This window comes from Myotis daubentonii, chromosome 16 (genome assembly GCF_963259705.1).
Source record: "Myotis daubentonii chromosome 16, mMyoDau2.1, whole genome shotgun sequence".
In the NCBI taxonomy this organism is placed as follows: Eukaryota; Metazoa; Chordata; class Mammalia; order Chiroptera; family Vespertilionidae; genus Myotis; species Myotis daubentonii.
Window position 1 is genome coordinate 12,965,804 of NC_081855.1, and position 27,903 is coordinate 12,993,706.

General features: G+C 44.7%; 1 protein-coding gene across 4 annotated transcripts in view; it reads right to left on the reverse strand.

Moving 5' to 3' along the window:
- The window catches only part of ARHGAP44 (Rho GTPase activating protein 44), a 188,658-nt gene extending 170,744 nt beyond the window's left edge, over window positions 1-17,914 (reverse strand). For all 4 annotated transcript variants that reach the window (XM_059668580.1, XM_059668579.1, XM_059668578.1 and 1 more), the window contains exon 1: window positions 17,517-17,914. In XM_059668580.1, the coding sequence (XP_059524563.1) occupies window positions 17,517-17,569 (53 nt within the window). In that variant the 5' untranslated portion in view covers window positions 17,570-17,914. The remainder of the gene's footprint in view (window positions 1-17,516) is intronic.
- Window positions 17,915-27,903: the final 9,989 nt, after the last annotated feature.

The following is a 27,903-nucleotide window of genomic DNA, read 5'->3' on the forward strand; positions in this document are numbered from 1 at the left end:
GCTGTCTTAGGGTAACACTACAATTAAAATGTATTCCCTTGGTTTCCATACCATCTAGTATTTCCTGACACCCCCTCGGGCCATTCTTCAGCCCCCTCTTTTCTCAGCACTCTATCCACGTCAGTGCTTCAGTCTCACCCACCTGCTGCTGGTTCCTAACTCCGTGGTCTCCTGGACTGTGCTCTGAAGCTCCAGAGGGGTCCTCAAACTTTTTAAACAGGGGGCCAGTTCACTGTCCCTCAGACCGTTGGAGGGCCGGACTATAGTTTAAAAAAAAACTATGAACAAATTCCTATGCACACTGCACATATCTTATTTTGAAGTAAAAAAACAAAACGGGAACAAATCAATATTTCTATTTGCATGTGGCCCGCGGGCCGTAGTTTGAGGACCCCTGCTCCAGATCCTTAGCCCAGCTGCCCGCTGGACTTCTCCCTCTGCATGTCCCACAGGCTCCTGCTCAGGCACGGGAAGCCCACTCTGGCAGGGATGTCCGTCCATCCTCTGCTCAAACCCAAACTTCAGCAGCAGCTTCAGCTCCTACTGCTCCCTCAAGTCCACCAAGGTCCCTGGTTCAACATCTTCAAGATCTCCGGACCTCTCCATGCCCCACTCCTCATGGCTACATGTCTGGTCTCATTCGTATCATCTATCTACTCTCCTAGTCAATAGTAGGGTCTCCTAGCCAGTCTCTGCACCAGGCTTGTTGCCCTCATTGGTTCCCTACCAGGCATCCAGAGTCATCATTCTAAAACCCAGACCTGACCTTGCTCACTCCCATTTAAAACAGCACAGCAGCATCTTACACTTACCGAGGGTTTGTTCTGTCCCAGAAACTATTTTAAGTACTTTATGTGTAATATTTACTTAAAATGTCATAAAGCAGAAAATATCTCCATTTTGCAATAAGACAAGTGAGGCTTATACAGCCCAAGTGATTGTGCAATTCATAAGTGATAGAGGCAAGATCAGAACTTATGGGAATCGGACACCAGCACCCATGCTCAGAGCCCCAAAACAGTGGGGAAAGATCAATACTTTACCATGGGTCCTCAGACAAAATCCAAACTGCTGACTCGTGCCTTATAAACAAGGTGACCGCACAATTTGCCCAGGTTTTCACCTGCTGTCCCTGGCACTAGTAATTACGTGATCATTCTCCGAAGTGCCCTGTTTGGACAATAAGTTAGACGCCCATCCTAAAACCCTCACGCCTACTCCCAGTGACTTTCCAAACATACACAACTTACTTTACTTCCTTTAAGGAGCCACATTCTGCATTCCTTGGCATTCACACACCTCATTCCCTCTTTCCTTAGCCTGCTAACAATGCCTCGCCCCTCGGGTCTCAGCTGACATGACTTCCTCCCAAACCCCATGCCAACCAAACTCAGTTATGTTCCCAGGGTGCCATGAGAAACCCATTATCAAAGATAGCACCCTCTGTTATAACGACTCATTTCACTGCTTTCCTATTCACACTCACATTTCTGGCAGAGGACTTGGCACACAGTAGGTGTAGTGGACACCAGACCCCCTCAGGAATGAAGCATTCTCCTCAGCTATTCAGGATCCAGCAGGTGACCACCAGCAGTGTCTACCCTGCGGCACTGCTTTGGCTGGTGCCAGTCACATGCTTCCCGTGACTGGCTGAGGCAGTGGTCTAAAGGCTCTGTCCCTCCTCCCAAGCTCAGGACAACTCTGAAGAGACCTCCCAAGCTCCAGAACCCAACAGAGCATCCGCCGAGGCCTTCACTGGGACATCACAGCTCAACTTCTCCCTTTGCCTGGCCTGGACCTGCTTCCTTTCACTCCCTCCACAGGGGCTGATGCTGAGAGCACTCCACAGTGAGCACTTGCATGTTATTCCCATCATCCACTTCCCAGAACCCAACCTGTGACCGCAGGTGATCAACAGATATTTAATGAACTCAGTAAGTTGCCATCGTGTACACTTTCCTCTTAGCACACACATCTATTCAATGGCATAGGTATGGCTTGCGAATGGCGAATCATACTTCTGAATTAAAGACAACTTACTATGGACTAACTGTAAAGCAGTGTCATATTTTTTGCTAGTATAGTAAAATCTTGGAGCTCATGAAGGCATGATTACAAGTCTGCAGCTAAGTATTTAGCATGGGAAACCTCGATTTAGTGGTGACAGAAAGAGAATCCACTCTGAGACCTGTGAGGGCAGCACATACATCCCTGGCAAGGACCTGCTCCTGCTCTTTGGAAAGCACTGTGGGCAACATGACAGGAGGCAGTGGAGTCAGCTGATCCCTGCAAACACTCACAGCTTCCAGCCTGGTGAGAAAACAGAACCAGCAGCCCTGAGAAATCAAAGCAGGATGAAATCGGCGACATTCGATAACAAGCAGAGGTCTGAAAATGCACAAGGGAGAAGCGACAGAGGGGAGACAGAAAGCAGTGACATCTGACTTGAACTCTGAGAATGCATTTGACAAACAATTCCTGAGTCCCTTCTACATTCCAGACACTGTGCTCGGGACTCACGGGCTACCAGACTACGAGAGACAGACGTACGCGGAACTAGAATACAACACACCAAGCTTTACACACTCATGTGAACATGCTGATAAACAGAAAGGAGAGGCAACAGTTTGATCAAAGGAGAGAACATTTCCAAAGAATATCTGAACTCCATTCCCAATGATATAGTCTACAAACTCTAGTGTGAGGATTGGGTGACCCACAGAAAATGGTCTTCACACTCAAAATGTTGTGTTCAACCAAGTCACAGTGGACACTGTTGAATGTCCACCCAGAATGCTCTGCTCCTTCTTCCATGTGAACAGAACTCTGATTTTGACCCGGTATCCATCCCTCCTCCCTAAAGGCCTCCTGACGTAGAAGGGGCTTTCCCCACCTCTACTCCTGGAAGGGTCTTGATGGCTCTAAGCCAGTCATCACAATCCTACCTCCTCTGCCAGCGACCAGGTCAGAGAGGCAGACTTCAGCTTCATCAGCCCACCATGTCCCTTCCTTTCAACATGGGTTAAGGTCAACGGTAAACACGTGAAATAAATCGGCTTAAACTAGAGGAAACGACTCTGGACTTATGACTGGGACCATCTGGCTGCTCCTCTTGTCTTAGTCCATTTGAGCTGCTGTAACAGAATACCTATCAGGTATTCAGGTGGCATAGAGAAAGCAGAAACTTCTTTCTCACAGTCTGGGGTCTGGGAAGTCCAAGATCAAGGCGCCAGCCGATTTGGTGAGGGCTGCTTTCCGGTTCTCGGTGTGGCTGCTCGCGGTGATCTCACAAGGTATAGGGGCGGGAGCTTCTAGGACCTCTTCTATAAGGACTCTAATCCATACAAGAGGCAATGCCCTCATGACCCAAGGACCTCCCCAAAGTCCCACCTGCTGATACAGTCACCTTGGGGATTCGAGTTTCAACATCTGCATTTTGGAGAGACACAAACATTCAGACCTTAACACCTCTTTTGGTTTAAAACATGGAAGCAAAGGAACTCAGTTGCTGCTGGCAGCTGTATGTTGACCATGAAAAAAGCCAGTCTGAGGAAAAAGCCCACACAGAGATGAAGGCAACGCAAAGCAAAGCGGAAAGATCACAAGGCACCTGGATCTCCTACCTTGGGCAGACCCGTCACCTGAGGCCAAGTTTCTTTACTGTTTGAAGCTCCCTGAATTGGTATCACTTAACAACCATCAAGAGCAGCCTCAGAGAGACAAATGACCAACAGCCTTCTTCCCTGCAGAACCTCTCGGGCCTTAAATACAAAGAGAGGTTGGGACTCTTCTAACATGAGTCTACAGTGGGCTGCGTTCCCCAGTCCCAGGGTTCCCCCCACAGAGCACGACTTCATAAAGAAGGAAAAGCCATTCTCCTTTCCACGTCTTCAAAAACACAGTCTGGCCTGTGCTGCAGGAAGTCCGGGAAGAGACTCAAGGCGAGAACCCAAACAAGGAGGGCCCTGCAATTCGTGGTCACGGGTGGAGAAACAGGCTGTAAGTGAGAATCGGGTGAAAAGGAAGACACAGACCAAAAGTAACCCAGGGATAGTTTTGTGGAAGTGACTGGATATGTAGGGCTGAGAAATGACTTCTCCGAACACCAGGAGACACATTCCCTACATCACTGCTAACTCACAGGTCCTGGCAAACTGACCAAGGTCGGGTGTTTGATGCCATGGATTGGAATTTGGTCGGCATCTGGGCATGGTGAGCAGCCAGCGTCCCTTCCCCAGCCCTTGGGCAAACGCCTCTGATTTTCCTTCGGGAACTGCCTCTCCCCTACTTCATCTCTGAGGACTTGCAATCCAGAGAACTGCCTACTCTCCCAGCCCCTATGGGATGGTGGGGTCACATGGTCCAAGTGAAACCAATTAGACTCTCTTCAGTGAGGGAATCCTCCAAGCGACCCAGCGACAGAAAGCAACTGGGAAGCAAGCCCTCCGCAGAGGCTGCCCGTCCCCCTGCAGCAGGGGCACTGCCGTCAGTCCCCTGCTTCTGTGAGCCACCCCACCCTCAAACCTCCCTCTCCACTCAGACGACCCAGAGTCCATGTCTGCGCTGCATCCAGGGAACCCCAACTGGTCGCAGGAACCACGAGGCCTCCGTCCCCGCTCATGCAGACCAAATCTCAAAATGGAATGTGTCTTTAAAACTAGCAGCCCTGAAGGTTCTCCGCATAACACTTCCTAATATCAGACGGTTTTACTGGATAAAATGAGATCTGACAGCATGTCCTTCCCAGAGTGCAAGGATAAGGCGGTGCCCATGTTAGAAGCTGAGGAGAGCTTCAAACACGTTTCTATTTAGACATTTCAGGGCCCCAAACTTACAACATCACTATAGGAAATTCCAGCTACATTTTATATCCACCTCTTTGTTGTGAGTCCTGGGAGGGTTTCTTGTTTGTTGATTTGTTTTTTTTAGTAAAATACATGTTTATTTTTTATTTTTTCATCTTCACCCGAGGATATGTTTATTGATTTTGAGAGAGAGAGAGAGAGAGAGAGAGAGAGAGAGAGAGAGAGGGAAACATCGATGTGAGAAACATCAATTGGTTGCCTTCTGTAAGTGTCCCGACTGGGAATCGAACCCATAACCCTTTTGGTGCACAGGACCATGCTCCGACAAACTGAGCCACCTGGCCAGGGCAAATACATGTTTATCCCCAAGAATTTGAAAATTGTTAAAAGGTAGAAGCAGCAAGAATTCAGATTACTCATAATCCTCCCAGAGATAAACAGGCACGGGGAGCCTCCTCCCAGCGTTTTAAAAACACGGTGCAGTCTCAACTCTGTGCTCACTTCTGTATCCTGTTTCCTTATCTTAAACATCTCCCACAAGCTCTTACATTTTGGGAATGTTATAAAAATACTGCACATTACAACAGTGCGGATGTCCCCAAACTTAAACATCCCCTAATGTTAGACACAGAGGCGCCCCTAATGCAGCACATCAGGACCACAGCCAGCAGACCCGGGAGCAAATCTCAGCTCCTTCCCTGACCAGCGCTGCCACCAGCAGCAGCCCGCACTCACCTGCTGAGGCCCGGGCAGGTGATGGGGGAAGGATCCAGACCGACTCACAGAGCCGTTGTCAGGCTTACACAGGAGCATCTGTCACCAGACACACTCCACGATGAGCAGCTGTGGAACCACGTGCGTCTGCAATCGCACCAAGGAGACAGAGCTCGGAGCGCTGCCCTTCTCATGTTCTTTATTTTGCTAAGGTCTCTGCTTGATTACTAGGTCATGTAGGAGGCGACAGGGGCTTCTGCAGACATAGAAATGACTGTCCTTGCACACCGAGCACCGAGCTATAGAACACTTTCCAAGGACTCTCTTACGCTTTCTGGTGAAGCTGTAATAAGGAAACCAAGTGGAGAACTTCCTATTGGCAGATGTCCCATCGTCTGATGCTCTCTGTGGTTAAGGCTGCATACAAGACACTGGATTACCTCAAATAAATGTGACATTTTTATTTTTATACAAGTTAATTAGCATTTTACTGGTAAAGCCACCTAAACAGCAGAACCTGAGGGACCCTGAGGCCGCTGAGAGCCACCTGGAGGGGAGGGAGAGCACGTCCTGCCTTGACCTACTTAGGGCCCAGCTCAAATCTCGCTCTGCCCCTTTCCTGGCCGGCTATTTCCATCGCCTCTGCTCCCCATCTGTACAGTGGGCCTGTAGGTAGCACCCAATTCATACAGGTGTTGCCATGGGACCATAAAATAATGCCCATCAAGGACACAGCCCAGTGCGTGGCTACGGGCGACACGGCCGTGGCTTTTGAGGTTCTCCTCTCTCCGAGTCCATGAAGGCAGTGCCTTTCCCTGGCCCCCTGCAAGTGTGGTCGGTCAGGTGATTTGCTGTGGCCAATGAAATGTGACTAGAACTGATGGGTGCCCCTTCACAGAACCCTCACGCGCCAGTGCATGATTCGCTGCACCCTCATTGACTGCCTGTGCCATCGCAGAGTGCGTGTGGAACACGTACCTGTGGATCCTTAAAGGGCTACGACCAGCCCCCCTCAGTCAGCACTCGAAGCCATCGAGATGTTAAGGGTTCTTGTTATTGTGGAATAGCCTAGCCCAGTGATGGCGAACCTATGACACGTGTGTCAGAGGTGACACGCGAACTCATTTTTTTGGTTGATTTTTCTTTGTTAAATGGCATTTAAATATATAAAATAAATATCAAAAATATAAATCTTTGTTTTACTATGGTTGCAAATATCAAAAAATTTCTATATGTGACACGGCACCAGAGTTAAGTTAGGGTTTTTCAAAATGCTGACACGCCGAGCTCAAAAGGTTCGCCATCACTGGCCTAGCCCTAGCCCTTCCTAAGTAATATAATAACTATTAATCGCAATGGGTTTTAAATGAGCAAGGCTATCAGCATTACTGCTATCTCTACATGTTTCATGTTTGTGACTAAACATAGAAAAACTGGGTTTGATCTGAGATAACAAGACAAATGGGTATCAATGTCAAGCTATAAGTATCAGTACTTAGGAATATTAATAAGGTTGAAACGAATGCCTCATGACAAAGAGACTTTGAGCACATCCAGGGGAAGTGATAATTACCATAATTTATTGAGTGCTTATTATTTCCCAGGGGTTATGCTAAAGATATTATATTATCGTATTTAACCCAGGCAATAATTCCATGAAGTAGGTGTCAGTCCAGTGTGGTAGGATGAGAATTCTGTCCTCCTCATCACTCCTCTACCCACTGTAGGAAGGTTTATTTAAAATGCATATAGATAGAGATATAGAGATATCAAAAACTAATTTTGAAGTGGGTATCAGCAAGAGAAAAGTGTTATCCTAACGATGCTCCCCTCTGAGGGATCTAGGAGAATTGATAGCCACCCTCCCAGGAGGGAGACAAGGAATGACCTCGTAGCTGCACAGAGAGGGGCGGGCAGGCAGATGGGACTGTGATGAGCTGGAGTACAAGAAAGATTTCCAAGACTGTCAGTGGGACACGAGAGAGAGAACATTCCTGGTGAGTCAGCTGTGGTACAGGCTCCCCATGCCTGTCTCCAGGCATATCCAGGGGAGACTTGTGACTAGTTCCAGCCAATGAAATATGAATAGAGGTGACACCTGTAAGTTCCAGCCCCAGGCATTTAAGAGCTAGTATGCCAACTCCCTTCACCTCTCACAGTGACTGGAAGCCACACACTAAGACTGGGAAAGAGGGTGGAGGGTAGAGGGGGGATGCAGGCGGAATCCCTGAGACATTCTGGGGAGACCCCTGACGCACATCACACTTCACATGAGCTTAAATAAACGTCTTTGTTAAGCCACTGAGGTTTGGAGCTCATGTGTTACCACAGCAGAAAGTAACCTATCCTGATTACTTCAACACGGAAGAGTAAAACCTAGGAAAATAAAATAAACCCAGGAAAATCAGGAGGAGTTCATGTTTAATTAAAATTTTTAAAAAGCAATATTATTTTGTATTAGTTGAATGTAAACTATAATTGGGAATTAATAGGCAGCATAGTCCCAGTGGCTAATAAAAATATCTTTTAAAAGCATAAACCTAGCCTTAGTTGGGTTGCTCAGCAGATAGAGCTTCAGCCTGTGGACCAAAGGGTCCTGGGTTCAGGTCAAGGGCATGTACCTCAGTTGCAGGCTCCTCCCTGGCCCAGGCTCTGGTCAGGGAATGTGCAGGAGGCAACCAATTGATATTTCTCTCTCTGTCTTTCCCTCTCTTCCCCTCTCTCTAAAAATCAATGGAAAACTATCCTTGGGTGAGGATTAAAAAAAAAAAAAAATGACTAAAAAAAGAAAAGCATAAGCCCAAGAACTAATTCCACAGAATTTGGGAAAGAAAATACTCTGGCAAAGCTAGTTATGGTTGAAAAAAAAGAAATGCAAATTAAAATGATAAAGGAGATACAACTATTTAACTCAAAATAGATCCTATTAAATTTTAAAATCACAATGAAATAACTGTTTTTGTATAAAAATATGTTACTTAAATGACTCAGAAAAAGATAGAAAACAGATATTTTAGTAAACTGTAAGAAATTTGGAAAACTGTCAAAACCACCTCCAAAAACAAGTCCTGGAAAAGTTATTTCCAACCTTCAAGGATTAGTAATTCTTAACCTCAGCATCGCATAGAAAAAGTAGAAAGTGATCAACATTTTACACCGTTATCAAAATTTGACAGGTATAGCAAAAGAAAAATTTAATATGCTCTCATTTATGAATAAAAATCCCAAATAAAACTCCCAGTGGATTAAAACTAGCAGCATATTTAAAAAGTTAACAAACTATACTCAAGTAAAATTGATTGCAGGAAAACAAGGAGAGCTCCCTATTAGAAAATCCATTAAAGTTCAAGAAAATAACACAAAAGCTCCTCATGGGTAGAAATCCTATGATGTATACTCAGCACAGAAAACACTGTCTAGAACACAGTAAGTGCTCAATAAGTATTTATGGCATAAATTAGAGCAGTGGTTCTCAACCTGTGGGTCGCGACCCCTTTGGGGGTCAAATGACCCTTTCACAGGGGTCGCCTAAGACCATCTGAAAACACATATATAATTACATAATGTTTTTGTGATTAATCACTATGCTTTATGTTCAATTTGTAACAATGAAAATTCATCCTGCATATCAGATATTTACATTACGATTCATAACAGTAGCAAAATTACACTTATGAAGTAACAACGAAAATAATTTTATGGTTGGGGGTCACCACAACATAAGGAACTGTATTAAAGGGTCGCGGCATTAGGAAGGTTGAGAACCACTGAATTAGAGAGTGACTATATTACAAATAAAAGGAGAAAAATAACATGTGATGATCTTTAAAGACTATGATAATATAGTTAATCAAATTTAACTTTGTCTCCAAAGAAAAAAGTATATTAATAAAATTATGCAATATGTAACATGATTACAGAACAATATCTCAAATTATCATGCATTTCCAGGGAGGATAATAAGAAGACATGAATGCCCACATATTGCCACATATTTAACATGTTCCACAAGTCCTAAACAATGCAATTACTGAAGAAAATAAAATAAATATAAAATACTGGAGAAAGAAGCAAAATTACTATTTGCAGAAAATGTGATTGTCTACCTGGAAAGTCCAATAGTACTTTAAAGTACTTAAAAATAATGAGAGTATATTTATACAATGGAATACCACAAGGCCGTTAAAAGAAGGATCTCTTACCCTTTGTAACAGCATGGATGGACCTGGAAAGTATTATGCTAAGCAAAATAAGCCCATCAGAGAAAGATAAGTACCATATGACCTCACTTATATGTGGAATCTAATAAACAAAATAAGCTGACGGAAGAAAATAGAACCAGAGGCATAGATACATGGAACAGAATGGCGGATGTCAGAGGGGAGGGGAGTGGAAGAATGGATATAAGATGGTGAAGAGATTAGTCAAAGAGCATATATGCATAATGTGGTGAAGGCTAGAGGAGGGGTGGCCGGGGGCTGGGTGCAGGGGGGGCAAAGAGGGGAAAATGGGAGACATCTGTAATTGTGTCAACAATAAAAAAAGAGTAATGAGATAGTTGTGAAGGTGCTAAGATAACTATATAAAAATCAATAACTTCCTTATATCCCAGAAATAAAGAGTAAAAAAATATAACTTAACAAAAGATTCCAATCATCAAGGCCATAGGAATGACAATGACAAATTACCTAAAATCAAAACCAAAATTATGCAGGACCTACTAGTAAATGGACAAATACTGTTTTACAGGATCAGAAACAGACTTGAGTACACATATCCTATTCCAAAGGGGAAGACTTCTGATTACATTCAATATTGTAGAAATGTCCATTTTCCCCATATTAATATATATACATTTTTAAAAATACTAAGGAAAAATAAACAAATAAGAACAGCCAAGAAAACAGAGTTTTTTTCACCAACTCTCTTTGATAAAAGAACAATCTATAGGTTAGCTGTGGGTAAGGCGCGGCAAGGCCCTTGGGCAAACTTGGTGAGTTCTAACTGCCAAGTGAAGGAGTCGCCCTGGGTGAAGCTGGGATGAGGAGCCCAGAAGGACTCCACTGCTCCTCCCACCAAAGCCTGGGGCAGACCACCCACTGCTGTTCCCCTGGGCAGCTGAGCCCATCTCACAGTCCTGCCAGAACTGACAGACCCGAGAGAACACACTAGGAATCTGAGAAATGGACACAACAAGGTGAAATTGTTTGGTACGTGATAATGACATTTCAATGCAGTGGGTATGAATTACATCAAGCATGTCAAACTCAAAGGCCAACACAGGCCAAATAAACAAGGCATGTGGCCCGCGGGCTGCGAGTTTGACATGCTTGAATTACATTATTCAATGTGATAGTAGGGTAACTGATTTTTAAAAAATCATAAATGTGACACCTAACTCATGTCATACACCAAAATTGATACCTGATGAATTAAAGATTTGATGTAAAATGAAATTATATAAATGGTAATGAAAATGTATGGGTATTTATGTAATCTGGGGTTGGGAACTGTGTTCCCTAAGCATAACAGTTAAGCACAAACCATAAATCGATACACTAAAGATCACATAATATTATAAATTTTAAAACAAAATATAATAGGCAAAAAACAAACTACACGGAGATGTATGTGGCAAATGAGAAAGCACATACATATATGCTTATTGAAATGTCTCTAAAATCGGTAACAGAACAGTTATAAGCATGACTTTTAAAAAGTGGGCCTCAGACATGCAGGTCCTTCAGAAAAGGCAACAAATATCCAGTAAACATTTAAAATGCTCACGCACACTAGAAGTTAAAAGAAGAGAAAGGAGAGGGTTTGGTTTTCATTCATGCAATTAACAAAGTTGTAACATTTGTTGCTGATATGGGTGGGGAGAAGATATTAACAATTCTACTAAGAATAGAAATATATGTGTGTTCATCTATATAAAATGTCCACTCACATAGTCTTAAAACTCACATACTCTTTGACTCAGCAATTTCACTTCTAAAAACTCATACTAGGAAAGGAAACCAATGAGAAATATTTGCTACAGGATTAGCAAAAGGAAATCTGTTGGCTACAGTGGAATATTACATAGCCCTGAAAAATTGTGCTGAAGAGGTATAATTATTGACATGGAATGACATTCAAGATTTAATAGAAAGGGGGAAAGCAGGTTGCGAAGTAGTATACATAGTACAGTCTCTTTTTAAAGAACATAGATGCCTATTAAAACCTTAGAAGACTATATCCAAAACATGAACTATAGTCTCCAGATAATGAGATTATTGGTGATTTTTTTTCCTTTTTGTCCATCCATAAGTTAATAATTTTCTACAATAAACAAGTATCACTTATGTAACCAAAAAAAAAAAAAAAAAAAAGTTAAAAAAAGTAAATTGAATTCTGTGGGAAAATAAACATTTATCCTAAAAATAAACTCTAATGTTGGAAAACGAAAGCAAAAACATCTGCTTCCTGGATAGAAAGGATAGTTTTAAATTGCTACACAGACACGCGCTCCCAAAGGCAGTGGGCTCCAGGTGCCAGCCCCTGGGATACCCCGCACCCAGCAGGAAGCCCCAACCATCCTGCTCTCTCCCAACCTAACTATCAGACTTACAACTAACCCAACACATAGCATAACTGTATTCCTTGCTGTTGTTATCAAAACAGCATTTGAAGTTGCCATTTTTTATTATTAATAAAAGGGATATTTACTAATCCACACTAAAAGGTAGAACCATAAATTAAATTGCTGTTTTATTCACATGGCTACTGATTCACTTTTTCTACAGAAAAAAATAAAATGGCCTTTGTCACCCATCATAAAACAGTATTAATCAATATTGATAAAAATCCTCTGGTGGAGACAGAACGGGAGGGAAGTCATCACTTGCTGTTGAAGAGAATGGCTGCCTCGCAATGACGTGCAGGCTAGGATAACAACTCTGGGGACCCAGCAGCCTCACGCTGACTGCTGAGCGCCCGGCCCAGGGCTGAGAGCAGGCAGATCTGCACAGGAAGGAGCTTAGAAGATGGGAGCAAAGAATATTCTCCCAGACTTGCTAGCCGGTTCATCAGCTGGTGATACATGCTGTTCTCTCTCACATATATATGCCACAGCAGGTGGCAGGACCTGGCTTCCATTAAACTCTAATGAAAAATTCCACTCTGAGACCTAAGGAGCCTCCACAGTGGTCCTCGGGGGACAGGGTGGGGTCTGCCTGGCCCAGTGGGCCAACAGGAGCACACGGCAGGGCCTGTGCCGGTCTGACAGGTCCAATGCCCTGTCAGGAAGCCAGTGGGTGGGAACGAGCCAGTCCGATGACTAATGTGGAACTGGTTCTGACTTTTCCCTGATGTCTACAGACTGGCCCATGGCTTCTAGGAGGCCAGCAGATGGGCAGGGCAGTGCCTCCCAGAAACCTTCAAGGAAAAGATCCTCACTGGCTTGGCTGCTTTGGCCTGAGCGAAAATGCCTGCAGCACCAGCACTCCTAGATGCTGCTGCATCCTCAGCACCCATCTCGATCCCACTGGCCAGTGCGTGGCCCCTGCAGTTGATCCTGAGAGCTGCAGAGCAGCGATGGTGCTCGGCCAGCCTGTGTACGGAAACCAAGCCCGCTGGGTGCCGCATGCTACCCAGCAGTCTAGGAATGGAAGCCAGGCTCTGCAGACAAGCCTCGTCTTCCACTCCCGGACACATAGCCTCTAAAACCAAGCATCCGACCCAGCCAGCCCTGCACCCCCTCCCACACGCATAGCTCCTTGCCTACTCTGAGACACCTTGAGCATCACCAGCTTCTGTACAAGACATTGAGCTCATTTACAGCCAGCACTGGGCAGGGGCTGTTGGAATCAGTTTCTAAGAGGCCCTTGAAACGTAGGGCCAGCGTTTTTGGAGGACTGATGGGCTAGCAGAAGAGGAAAATGACAAGGAACTTCATCAACCGTTGTTTGAGCACTTGGTGTACTCCAGGTCCCTTTTACCCCCAGGATGGTGGGGGCTGCTGTGACCTCCACTGTGGAGACTGAAAAAAATATTCTCACATGGATCTTTTGCTCACTCATTCATTCAGTTGCCCAAGAATTTCAGAAAACCTGAATTTCGGGCAGTAGGGCAGTTACCCCTGCCCAGAAGGAGCTTAAAGTCTAGTGGGAAAGATAAATAATAAAAAAATAAAAATTGCAACACAGCCCTAACCGGTTTGGCTCAGTGGATAGAGCATCAGCCTGCGGACTGAAGGGTCCCAGGTTTGATTCCGGTCAAGGGCATGTACCTTGGTTGCGGGCACACCCCCAGTAGGGGGTGTGCAGGAGGCAGCTGATCAATGTTTCTCTCTCATCGATGTTTCTAACTCTCTATCCCTCTCCCTTCCTCTCTGTAAAAATATCAATAAAATATATATTTTTTAAAAAATTACAACACAATATACCCATAGCATGCCTTTATAATACAGATCCCAAGAGAACTCATGGAATCTCTTACTCTCCACTGTAATATTCTCTAAAGCAGAGCAGTCCCCAGCACACAGCAAACATCCAGAAAATACTCACGGAATGAATGAATGAGCAAATTATTGAATGAACAGTGCAGGCCATAGTGCATTTAACCCAACAACAGTGATATCAATTGCCCAGAGATTCTTGTAGCATTTCCCAGGGCTGAGCACAGTATCAAGCACTTTCCAGGGGCGCTCTCACATCATCGTTGCCACGATGGCCACATCACTCAGTGAAACCCTCATTATCCCCATTCTGCAGATGAGGAAACAGATGTGCAGAGAGTTCTACTCCAGGTCCTATAGTCAGAAAGCAACAAACCAGGCCTGTCCCCTCAGAAGCCTGTGCTGCCCGAACCAGGAGGCACACAGTGGCCCCGGCTTGAAGGCCAGGGAATGCTCCCCGAAGGACGGAATGACGTGAAGGACAAACAGGGAAGAGTCAAAGGAGGAAGGTGTCAACGGCTGCAGAAGCAGACCATGAAGGAGATGAAACTTTTTCCAGATAAATGCAGTGGGTTTTAGAAACTCTCTTCACAGCTGTGACGCCCTCTGTACTCAGATGTGAGCACTTCAAGCAAAAATGCTGGTACCTCCATAGTGCGTTTCAGCTCAGCAACTCCTCCATTGTTAAAGTGAGTGGGTCCCCTCCCCAGGGGTTTTATCAGAACTCCAAAACCTGCAGCTTGTGGAGGGGGTGGGGTGGTGAGGAGCTGTGAGCAACCCTTAAGCCCTCCTCTCCGTCTTCCCTCAAAGAGGAGAAAGTCCTCACTCCAAGGACATGCAAGGACAAGAATCGAGTGGCGTGCTAAAGCAACTCCATGAAGTGACACACCAATTCCACATCTAAATTCCTAACTTCCAGTCCTGTTGCTTCTACTAATTCAAAAAATTAAGAAGCAATGTTATGACCATGCCTCACGACATTTTCAAGAAGATAAAGTAAATGCTGCCCCTTTTTTGAACCCACGTGGAGCCTACAGCAAACTGTTTTAATCTTGCCAACAAACATGAATTGAGTGCCAACTGTCTATGAGGCATTGTTCTATATACACTGAGCATTCAATGGTGATCAATGCATTCTATTGGGGATAGACAAGGAAAGAAAAAAAGTGAAAAATAAGAGCATTTTAAAGAGTGATGAGCGCTGTGACCAACATGAACAGGAAGGTGGGCTAGAGAGCTAATGGCGAGCACAGCCTCTGGGAGGCCTTTGAGCCCAGACCTGAGTGATGGGGCGGCATGTGGGCAGCCGGACAGGGAAAGTGGGAAACAGCAAGAATAAAGCCGGCAGAGGGACATGAGCCGGGCGTGTTGCAGGGAAGGCCACTGTGGCTGGAGCACAGGGAATGAGAAGCAGGTGGGACAGGATGAGTACGAAAGGACAAAGACAGGTCAAGTCCGCTACAGTCTTGCAGGCCATTGGAAAGATCTGGGACAGTGCGATGCCACTGGAGGCTTTCACCAGCAAAGTAACATGAACTGGGTCTTGCTTTAAAAGGTTCACTCTGCATGTCATTAATATGGACACACACGAGTGATACACAGTAGTGAATTGGCCCTCACTTTACCTGGCACAGGACACAAGAGATGCCATCTCATAAAGAGAATTTATCCACACGCCAGCATCCACTGGCTGCGTGGACTTCCACCTTCCACGAGTAAAGACCACTTACTCTAAAACTCAACTTCCCCTCTCCCTTGGTCATTCCCTCTACGGAGAGGTGATGATAAAGGCTTTATGCCCGAGGCTCACAAATCTTACCACTTCTAAACAAGTCCTGAAAAGAAACAGAAGAATTGTGTGGGGGGAGAAGGGGTGCCAGGGAGGGAGCATAAACATATTCCAATTCGAGCAACGACTAAAACCCCAACACAACACCACGAGAGACCAGCAATCCAAGGCTATAATCAAGGGCCGACCATCACTTGGCTGGTCGGATGTGATGACGGACGCAGAAGCCAAGACGTAACACGGGCCAGCTTAACTGTCACCTGCTAAACGACCTATACAGGAAAACACTATTTCAGCATCAAACACATCAAAAGGCAACCCACAGGAGGCTATATCTGTAGCCAGATCGCGCCAGAAACCCCGCTAATCTGACTCTGCTATTCATAAATTCTCCCTCATGCTGGAGCACATGTGTTTGGAAAAGGAAAATGAATCCAAGTCAATTTTAGACATTGTTACTTGGAAGCCATCTGGAGTCCCTGGAAGCATAAGAAGTCACCGCATGGCCTGCCCTCAGATGCCCACTGTAATTAGGGCAGTGTGCTCACATGGGAATCCAGGGTCCCCTACTCCCCAGGGATGTCCCTACCCGCACCCTACCAGATGCCAGCTCCGGCTCCACTTCCCACCCAAGGAAGGTATTTGGTTTCTTAGTAAACCTAGTGGAGAGCCCTCAAGGTGTTGAGCTTGCACTTTAATTGCACCCAAGGCTGGGTTCTCTGTTTTCCACGGGGCTTCAAAACAGCACACCTGAATTCCTTTGCCACAGCAGCTATGAAACCCCTCCCCCGGGGCAGAAGATGGATGAAAAATCCCCTCTCCCAAACAGTGCTGTGTTCGGAGCATGCCTAGATTGGGAAGAGACCCACCAGAATCCTTATGTAACGTTAATGTATGTTGGCACCCCGCGGAGCGGCTCCTGGGGACACGAGCCCAGCTGTAGCCCATGTCACCGTGATGACAGTAGGCTGGGTCTTGCAGCTTCCTAGGGCCTGGCTCTTTCAGACGGTAGGGCCTCTGTCCCCCTCAGTTACCTGGCTGTGATCCCCTGCGTTGCTCCTCTTCCCCAGGAGCTGGGCCTCCCTTCCTGCGGCCTCTCCCCCTCCACTGAAAACAGTTTTAGGACCAAGCTGACAGCAGCGCCATTCCACCAGCACCTCCTCTACCCCCAGCCCTCCACCTCTCCAGCTCCTCTCTCCACCACCCAACGCCTTAACAAACCTAACCAGGAAAAAAAAAAAAAAAAATCCAGAATCCTGTACAGTCATAGTCCCAGAAAGCAAACACGGCGGGAGGGAGGGAGGCTCAGCTCTGCTAAGCCGACCAGGCCCAACACTCGCCCTGGACCCCCAAGCAGCCCTGAATTCGGCGCAGGGGAGGAATCTTTGGAGAGCGGCGGCTTTAGGCGGCTCCAGCACGATCGGAGCAAACACCTGTTTCCAGGAAGCGACATGAGCAAAGGGAGAAGGGAGTCCCGGGAAAGGCAGGGAGGACGAGGTGAAGGGGCAGCCGGGGACGCAGGTAAAGGATGCGTCACACTTTGCGCTTGGCAACCGGAGCCTGGAGCAGCGGACAGAGCGTGCGGGGGCTCCGGGGTCTGGGAAGTTCAGAGAGGAGGGGTCGCGCCAGCGAGCCACACCTCGGGGGGAAGTGGGGGGGTAGCCAGCAGGGAAAGCGGTCAGGAGGCCCGACGGGCTCCATCACCTGGGCGCCCGCGAATGCAGCCCCGCAGGCGCGCACCGGCTGCGGCTGCCAGCGGGTGACCTACCTGCCCACCGTCTGGTTGGCCAGCTGGCGCATGCGATTGAACTGCTTCTTCATCGTGGCCCCGCTGCCGCGCTAGCCCGGGAACTTGGGAAGGACGGAGCCCGCCGCAGGTTACATGGCTCCCGCGCGGAGCCTCCCGGGCAACGGCGGCGGCACTGCGGAGCCTCCGGGAGCCTTTGGCCCGAGCGCGGCTCCCTCCCGAGGGCACCACCGCCTACTCCTCCTCCTGCCGTGGCGCCTGCCGCCGCATCCTGCTCATGCGCTCCGCCGTGCCTTCATCGTACCGCCCGGGGTCGGCTGGAGCGCCGTCCAGGTCCGCTGGGCTGCCCGCCCCCAGCCCCAGTCCCGCGCGGGGACCCGGGAGTCTCCGCAGGCTAGCTGGCCCGCTGGCTGGGTGGTCCCTGCTGCGCCTGTGCGGAGGGCGCTGAGCATTCTGGGACTTGTAGTTTCGCATCCCAGAGCCCACCTTTCCTCTGACCAAAGTTACCAAGTACAGCAGGGTGCGGAAGTGGGAGAGGGCTGTGTCCACAAGGGCTTTGCACTTTAGCATTCTAGGAAAGAAGAGTTTTCCTGCTTTAAAAAAAAATAACAAAATAGAACCAGGAATACAACAGCAAAATAAAAAAGTAAGCATCTGTCTTTCGTTGTATTTTAAGTGAATGTGAGGTATTGCTATTTTGGATTCACGTGAAGAAGATTCGTGCTAGAAGGTACATCGCTCATAAAATTGCATCAGGTCACTGATTAATGTTGAGGTGCAGGGTTAAGCTTGGGGCATTGGGGTTGACAGGAAAATTTTGAATCAGGCAAGGCATGCATCCTAGAAGCGTAATGCTTAATTTTCACCAAACCCATAAGGTGACCAGAAGCCAATATAGAGGATATAATGATTGTGGCATTGCATCTGTGGACCAAATTAGACTGGGACAACTTGCATGAATGGCTTAGATTCCAGTCTCATAGCTAATCACATCTCCCTTCCACCCCAGGAGACCAAGGGGTACCAGCTGTGGCAGGCCTGGAGCGACCTACACAGCAGCCCATTGGTATCAGTTGGCTCTTTGAAAAGGGGCTGTAACTTTCTGCATGCTCTGTCCACAGGACAATACCGGTGGCTGCAGCTTCGTTTTATCATTATCTATCAAGTAAGAGCAGTATTGTTGGGTGATAGGGGCTTTCGATCAACAAATTGGAGTTCACATATTAGAATTTCAAATACCAATTGTATAACCTTAAAAAAAATTGTATAAGCTCTCTATGCCTCCATTTTCTCATCTCTAATAGAGAAATAATACTTCTGAATAGATGGAAAAGTTAGAGAACTATGTTAAATTGCCAATAAAATGTAACATAATTTCTATATAATACATTATGTCATGTTTATTTACTAAAATATGATTATAGTTGGCATAATAGAGAGAGTACTATTCCTGCAACAGAGGTACTAATCTGATAAATGAATGAATTTTTTTGAAATGGGATAGTTTGCATATGTTGATTATAGTCCAAGATGTCCTAAATATGGTTGTAAGTCTCCTGCTGGCCAGCTGAACAAAAGATGGTTTGAGGCATGTCTTGGATGAATGAACATGAAATCTTTAATTAATTGTGAATTTAGCCTCTGCTTATTGGGTCAGGCAGCTCTAGCCAATTAATAAGTAAAGCGTTATTTTCTTTTAACCAATTATAACAGCAATTTAATTTTTATACAAACTCAAATTTTTTCCATTTGAGATTTTTTTTAAAAAGTAAGGCATAACTTTGGTTTTTACATGTATAAATAATAGTATGGCATGAAGAACACTGTGTTAATTTTAGCAGCAATATCTCCGGTAACATCTAGAACTGCACTGTCCAAAATAGTAGCCACCAACCACATGTGGCTATTGGAAATTAAATTAATTAAAATTAAGTAAAACTTAAAATTTAGTTCCTCAGTCACCCTAGCCACATTGTAAGTGCTTAATAGTCACATGTAGATCAAGGCTGCTGTATTGGAGGGCACTAGCCCTAGAGGACTCTGCAGACAACTCCAGTATCATGCCAGCCTCTGCCTTCAATCCCAAGATATTTCCATTCAAAAGAGGAAATCTCTGCCTCCCCCCAAAGACAACCCACCCTGCTAGAGTATGGTCCAATAATACTTTATTAACTGATGGCTTCTTCACACAGATACTCTTCTCCTCTGAGCTTCTCCTTCAGTCAGGAGGCAGCAGTGCTTTCTCTGCTTTCCACCCCAGCAAAGAGATGACAGTGCAGAAAAAGGAGAAGGTGTCAAGTCTACTCGCCATCTTTCAAAGCTGGCTTCAGAAGCACATGTGAGAGAAAAGGGTTTCGAGTTTCAAGAATATGGGCTTTGAAACTTTAATAGTCTATCTCATAAATAGAGTTTGAAGACTATACTATGCTGCTTATTCCAGATAAAGAACCCACAGGCTGAGGGGTGTTGAAGATGAAGAGAGGGAAGTGGGATAGGAGAAAGGGAGAGAAATACATGATAAATGTGCAGATTTTAGTATTGTTCATAAATTTTACTGCCTGTTATTATGGGAAGGAGTTATACTTCATCTTCAGGATGGATCCTGTGATTTTCTTTGGACATAAGAATGTGCACAGAAGTGATTTATGCTACTTCCACACAGAAGTTTTACAAGTCATTTTGTGACCTTACCCCCTTTCTTCACTCAACCATAATGAGCCAGTAGGAGATACTGAGGGGTAGAGTTGTGGCCATCCAGCTGGAGTGAAAAATATACCTTTGTTCTTGTAAGTCAGAGAGGTTTGGGGATTTTTTGTTACTGCAGCATAATTGAGTCTAAGCTGACTACTACAGAGGGAAACTGGTCTGTACCTCTCACCTCCCCATGGTCAACACTTGGGTTAGGGGTAGGCAGGTTGGGGAAAATATACATTTTGGGGGGATCTGAGCACAGTGGAGGATCTACACATCAGTTCTTCAGTGAGAGCTAGGAGTGACAAAGCTTCCAGAGATCCCCGGCCTTCTAAGACATGGAGTAGTAAAGATGCCTGCATAGAGTGCCTGCAGTGCTTACACACAGTTCTGCAGTGGCCCCAGACCTCCCTGCACCAGGCCATGTGCAATGATGCATGTTAGTGTGTGCCGTGAGGGTGCACAGAAGTACCTGGAAGAGCTGGATGTGAAAGCTGTTGGGATCAAAGACGATAAGAAGGAAGCAATGGCCAAGATGTAGAATAAATAAGCCCTGAATTACCTGAAATTTAATTTTTTCCACTAGAGAAATAGACTTAAAATTAAAAGTAAGTGCATTTGAGGGAGGAGGAAGTGGAGGAAATGGAGGAAAAACAATAAAAAAAATTATATTCTTAAGTGTTAACCTATTGACCTTACGTTGATCACATGACTTGCTTTCCCAAACAAAACACAGGCTTTTTCTTGCTTCAACAATGTCATACTATTTATTTGAGATATGTTTCCATTGAAATCTGATAGTGCATTTAGGAGCCCCTGAATTAGAGTGGTTTCAGCATCTTCATTCTGAGTCCGAGTGGTCGCTGGAGCTACCCTGCCCACCTCGGGAGTCATGAGAGACATTGGGTTACTTAATTTTAAATAAATTTAAAATAAATAAGTTAAATAAAATTAGAAATTTATTTTCCTCAGCTATACTAGCCACATTTCAAACACCCAGTAAGTAACATGGTGGCCAGTGGCTACCATGTTAGACAGTGTGAAATAAATATTTCTGTCATCCCAGAAAGCTCTGCTGGACAGTGCTGGTCTCGAACAGAATTCAGAATACAGGGTCCAGTACAAGAGACAAAACCAGGCAGGAGGTGACAGGCTCAGTATGATTTTGGCCAGTTGTTTAACTTGACCTCTCCAGGCTACTCTTTCCTCACCTACTACAAGAGGGTTAGAGTATAAGATCACTAAGTTAGAAGTTTTCGGGAATCAATAAATCAACCAGTCTGTTTGCCTGATAAATTACTATTGGCCTAGCCCTGGCTGGTTTGGCTCAGTGGATAGAGTGCCAGCCTGAAGGGTCCCAGGTTCGATTCCAGTCAAGGGTATATGCCTAGGTTGCGGACTCGATCCCCAGTAGGGGGCGTGCAGGAGTCAGCTGATCAATGATTTTCTCTCATCATTGATGTTTCTATCTCTCCCTCTTCCCTTCCTCTCTGGAATATATATAATTTTTTAAATTGCTATTGGCCTAGATATTCCTAAAGCTTCCAGTATTTAAAATGTCCAATACAACCTTCAGTGCTCCTCTGTAACTGAAGGATATTATTTATCCTTTTCAAACTTATACCATTAAGGCATAGCTATTAGTCTGAGGTATCTTGTAAGCAGGATGACAGATGTGCCCAACTTTGAGCCTTATCAACTCCAATTTTTCAGCCTCACCTTAGGCAGAATGTATCGCCATATGTAGTTACTTTGGACTAGACCAGCGGTTCTCAACCTGTGGGTCGCGACCCCTTTAGGGGTCGAACGACCCTTTCACAGGGGTCGCCTAAGGCCATCGGAAAACACATATATAATTACATATTGTTTTTGTGATTAATCACTATGCTTTAATTATGTTCAATTTGTAACAATGAAATTGGGGGTCACCACAACATGAGGAACTGTATTAAAGGGTCACTGCATTAGGAAGGTTGAGAACCACTGGACTAGACTATGTGACTGCTTTGGCCAATGGCACATGGGTGGAAGTGACATGTGTCACCTTCATACTACGCACTAAAAGACTTTGTCCATTTTTCTCTTTCCCTCTTCTGTCTCTGTCACCACTGAGTCGGCTTCCTCCAGGGGCTACTTGTCTCTCGGGCTCTAGGACAAGCACTTTGGAGCAGGACTCAGACAGACCACAGCTGAAATTAAAGGAGAACTTATTGATAATTCACTTTAGTGATGCTTATTGTAAAAGAGAGATTAAATGCATAGATCTAAAGAAAGAGAAAAGGAGAAACTGAAACACAACTTTAAGGATGCGAAAAAAATTTAATCACAGATGCAAAAGAAATTATGAGAGAATATTTTTGCAATTTTTTTTACTTACTTTTAAATAAACTTCTTCACTGGGCAAAATATGAGGAATCTCAGAGGGAAGAGGGGGGCCAGGAAGAGATTAACCAAAGAATTTATATGCATATATGCGTTACCCATGGACACAGACAATAGGGCAGTGAAGGCCTAGAGTAGGGTGGGAACCAGGTGGAGGGAGGCAATGGGGGGAATAGGGGAGGGGGAACATCTGTAATACTCTCAACATTGAAGATTTTTTAAAAATGACATAGGTGTTTCAAAAACAGATAGCAAGCATGAGTAGGCCAAGAACACTACAGAAATCGGAAAACTTGTCACAGAACCACACTCCTCAAAGTAGTCAGACCCAGATGGCTTTATGGGGAACTCTCTCAAGGCTTGTAGGAAAGGAAATTCCTCTACTATGTGAAGTGTTCCAGAGCACAGAAATAAAATGGAAGCAACCAAATCATCTTATGAAATTGGCCTAACCCTGCTACCAAACCCAATGGATGTATTTGTTAAAGAATAAATAACTCAGATAAATTAAAAAAAAAAATGAAAACCATGCACATTGTTAGTAACCAATATAACATTATGAATTTATAAATATATTTTTAAATGGGATCACACTGTTGTTAGGTTGATATTTTTTTCCTAGCTTCTGTTAGTCTGAATATCTGTAATTAACATATTTTTGGCTAAAAGTTTGCACATATACCTATTTCTTAAGATCCAACATGAAAGCATTAGAATTTCTGCATCAAAGTGCATGTTTTCAAGCCTCTTGTTGTATCTCCAAATTATCCTCTAAAGTAAAAATGGAAATATTTTGCAGGCCCACCTGCTGTGTATAAATATTCAATTTCCCCACACTCTGATCTATACTGAGTATTACCACTTTTAATAATCTTGCCAGATGAATAGAAACAGCATTATAGTGCTGTTTTAATTTATACTTTTAAAATTACATTAAACATTTTCCCACATGTTTCATGGCTATTTGCATGTCTTTTTTAGTTAGTTAATTACTTATTCATGTCCTCAACCCATTTTTATCATATAGGGTTTTATATTTCCTATTGATTTTTAAAAGCTTTTTAGTTATATTAATTATACTAATGCTGTTGTGCCTTATGGAAAATGTTTTCTCTAGTTTGGCCTTTCACTTTTAAATTTTCAATGTTTTGGTTTATTTGTTTAAGTATGTTTTTATTGATTTCAGAGAGAGGAAGCGCACATGAGAGAGAGAGAAACATCAATGATGAGAGAGAATCATCCATTGGCTGCTTCCTGCCGGCCCCCAACAGGAAAATGTTTTGACCAGGAATAGAACCATCCTGATTTCATGGGTCAGAGCTCAACCATTGGGCCCCACTGGCCAGGCTCAATCTCTAATGTTGATTTTTGTCTTGTAGGAATTTTACATTGGTCAAATCCATCATTTTTCCCCCTTTATGTTTTATGCCTTTGGTTTAATGTCTAGAAAACCCACACTATCCCCAAAGGATAGAAATATTCAACTATATTTTTACCTAAACCTTTTATGTATTAATTCTCTTTACTTAGAGTAAAACTTAAATTCAATGTTTGGAACCATAATCTTAACACGTTAGTACTTTTGACTCATTTCTTCTTCCAATATCATTTTGAGAAAAAAAGAACTCATCTAACGTAATAGAGAAATTCTATGTCACTCATGGAAATTAGAGAAAGGCCCCCACTCACAATCTTGGCAGAAAATAAGGATGATTTCTGAGTGAGGGGAGACTAGCCAGGCAGAATATTCTGGAACCTTCTGGGTGAAATTAAATGGAGACCTATACTTTCTCTGATACCTTCCCCACCATCAGAGCCACCAAATCTGCACTAATTGGATCTCTATGTGAGAATGAACAAACACTGGTTTAATAGACTAGTAAAGATGATGATGAAGATGATGATGAAGGTAATGACGATAAACTATATAGCTAAGTACTACCACAAGTACTTCAACATACATTCTTATTTAATCCTAAAAGAACTCTGGCATGAGGATTATTTCCCCTGTCAAATAAATCAAAGCTCAGAGGATTTAGGTGACTAGCCATCCAAGTGTCACAACTGGGATTCAAACCCATGTTTTCCTAGTTCAAATGTCTGTGCTTTTATTACAAGCTATTGCCTCCATGAAACAGGAAGACTAACCAGAGAATCCAGGGGCATGGCCTTCAGTGGAGAAATGTTAAGCCAAAATAAGGGAAATATATTTTAAAAGGCTAATTTGTATTCTTGATAAGAACAGAGAACATTGCTTTAATACAACTGGAGCCGATTGCCATGAAAAAGAGCCATATTAAACAAGAAAGAGTTCTTGGATAAGAAACACATGACTTCCAAACTAATGAAACTCAATAGAGGCAGGAAATATCAGATTTGGCACTGTTCAAGATGGAATTGGTGCATTAGGAGATGGGCGGGAAGAATGTTCCCAAGAGTCAGAGAAAAAAATATAGGTATTTCAATGAAATGAAGGGAAGAAGAAGAGAGACATGGGATCTTTTTCAGAACATTCAAAAATATGCAATAGAAATTCTAAAGCAGATGATGAAAGAGAAATAAGCATAAAAATTCTGGGGAAATATTTTGCAGAGCTGAAGAAAGGCCCAAGTCAAAATTAAAATAATTCTACAAGTGTGAGAAAATATTACCTCATAGTAGGGGGTATGGGGGTGGCTAGAAATACCTTGGTAAAACTTTTAAATTTCAAGATAGATAATACTGTATTATGTATTTGAAAGTTGCTAATGGAGTAAATCTTAAAAATACTCACCACCAGAAAATAAGTCTGTAACAATATGGTGATGGATGTTAAGTAGACTTATTATGGTGATCATTTTGCAATATACAAATATTTATTTTATTAGTACACCTGAAACTAATATAATGTTATATATGCCAATTATATTTCACTTTTTTAAGAAATACAGAAAACCCTCAAAAACATAAATATACATATACATATACAAATACATATACATACACATACACATATACATATACATACATATATATATATATACTAGAGGCCTGGTGCACAAAAATTTGTGCACTCGGGAGGGAGGGGAGGGGGTCCCTCAGCCCGGCCTGTGCCCTCTCGCAGTCTGGGACCCCTCAGGGGATGACCACCTGCTGGCTTAGGCCCGCTCCCCAGGGGATTGGGCCTAAGATGACAATCAGACATCCCTCTGGCAGCCCGGCAGCCATCAGGGGATGTCCACTTGCCAGCGGGGAGCAGGCCTAAACTGCAGTCGGACATCCTTAGTGCTGCTGAGGAGGCAGGAGAGGCTCCCACCACCACTGCTGTACTGGCAGCCATCAGCCTGGCTTGTGGTTGGGCGGAGCTCCTCCAATGTGAGAGTGCCCTGACCACCAGAGGGCAGCTCCTGCATTGAGCATCTGCCTCCTGGTGGTCAGTGTGTGTCATAGTGACCAGTCATCCCAGTCCTTCTGCTATTAGGGTCAGTTTGCATATTACCTTTTTACTATATAGGATAGAGAACTGGTACACGGGTAGGGGCTGGCTGGTTTGCCCTGAAGGGTGTCCTGGATCAGGGTGGGGGTCCCGCTTGGGTGCCTGGCCAGACTGGGTGAGGGGCTGATGACTGTTTGCAGCTGGTCACACCCCCTTCAGGGTGGGGGTCCCCATTGGGGTGCCTGGCCCGTCTGGGTGAGCGGCTGAGGGCCGTTTTCAGGCTGGCGGGTGACTGAAGCTCCCAACCTCGCCTTTTTTTCTTTTTTTTTTTTAATTCTGGGATTTATTTATCTTGTATGGCTGTCACTGGAACTGAGAGCTGGCTTTAGCTCTGAGGCTCGGCTCCAGCTCTGAGACCTCGGCTGCTGAAAGCAGGTATCTGGGTTTGTTTGGCTTCTATAATTGAAACACTGTTGCAGCTCCAGCTCCAAGGCCGGCTGGCTGAAAGCAGGTTTCTGGGGTTTGTTTAGCTTCTATAATTGCAACATTGTTTCTTAGAGTGCAGCTCAGAGGTCGGCAGCGGCAGGTGGGGAACCTTGGCTTCCTCCATCACTGGAGCAAGCGAGCCTCCTGTTCGCTTCAGCTGCCTGGCTGCCAGCCGCCATCTTGGTTGGCAGTTAATTTGCATATCACCCTTATTAGCCAATGGGAAGCATGTTGGAGGTACAGTTAATTACCATGTTTGTCTATTATTAGATAGGATATGTATATACACTAAGTGGCCAGATTATTATGACCACCCCATCAATACTTCAATGGGCCACATTTTGCCTCTTCTTTCAAGAAGAATTGCCGCAGTATTGAAGGCAAAAGGTGGCCCAATGAAGTACTGATGAGGTGGTCATAATAATCTGGCCACTCAGTACATACACACACACACACACTAGAGGCCTGGTGCATGAAATTCATGCCCTGGGCCGGGTGGGGGGGTGTCCCTCAGCCTGGCCTGCACCCTCTCACAGCCTGGGATCCCTTACTCCTTACTGCCCGCCTGCTCACTGCTCCTTACCACTTGGCTTGCTGCTCCTTAGTGCTGCCCTGGAGGCAGGAGAGGCTCCCACCACTGCCACTGTGCTCACCAGCCATGAGCCTGGCTTCTGGCTGAGCAGCGCTCCCCCTGTGGGAACACACTGACCACCAGGGGCAAGCTCCTGTGTTCAACATTGCTCCCTGGTGGTCAGTGCACATCATAGCGACCGGTCTTTCTGGTGATTCCGCTATAATGGTTGCTTAGGCTTTTATTTTATATATATATACACTAAAGGCCCGTTTCATGAAGAGATTCATGCAATAGGCCTTCCTTTCCCCTGGTTGCTGGCACCAGTTTTCCTCCAGCACCCGGCACCCAGGCCTTCGTTCTGGCCAGGCTCTAGCTGGAGCCAGCCCCGGAGCCATGAGGCTTCGCTGCTCCACCGGCCCCCAGGGCCATGAGGCTTCGCTCCACCACTTGGAGCCTATGTATGCAAATTAACCGCCATCTTTGTTCAGTTAATTTGCATACTCTCCTGATTGGCTGGTTAGTATAGCAAAGGTATGGTCAATTTACATGTTTGTCTATTATTAGGTACGATTTGTCTCATGCTTCATATTCAATGCCATTCCAATTTGGAGCCACAATTACAGAGCTCCAATGGAAATAGGTTGTCCTTCCAGTGCAATTCATAAAGTCTACATCTGGCCTTGCAAGCACAAACAAGGCACAAGAAAGTTGTTTATAAACATATAATGAGTGGAAAGTTTTATCAGCCACCCATTCTCTTAAAAATATTACTAAAAAACATTCTTTCCAAACTAAATAAAACAAAGAACAGAGAGAAAATTTCTACATGAATTTAGAGTAGACAATGATTTCTTAAAGAT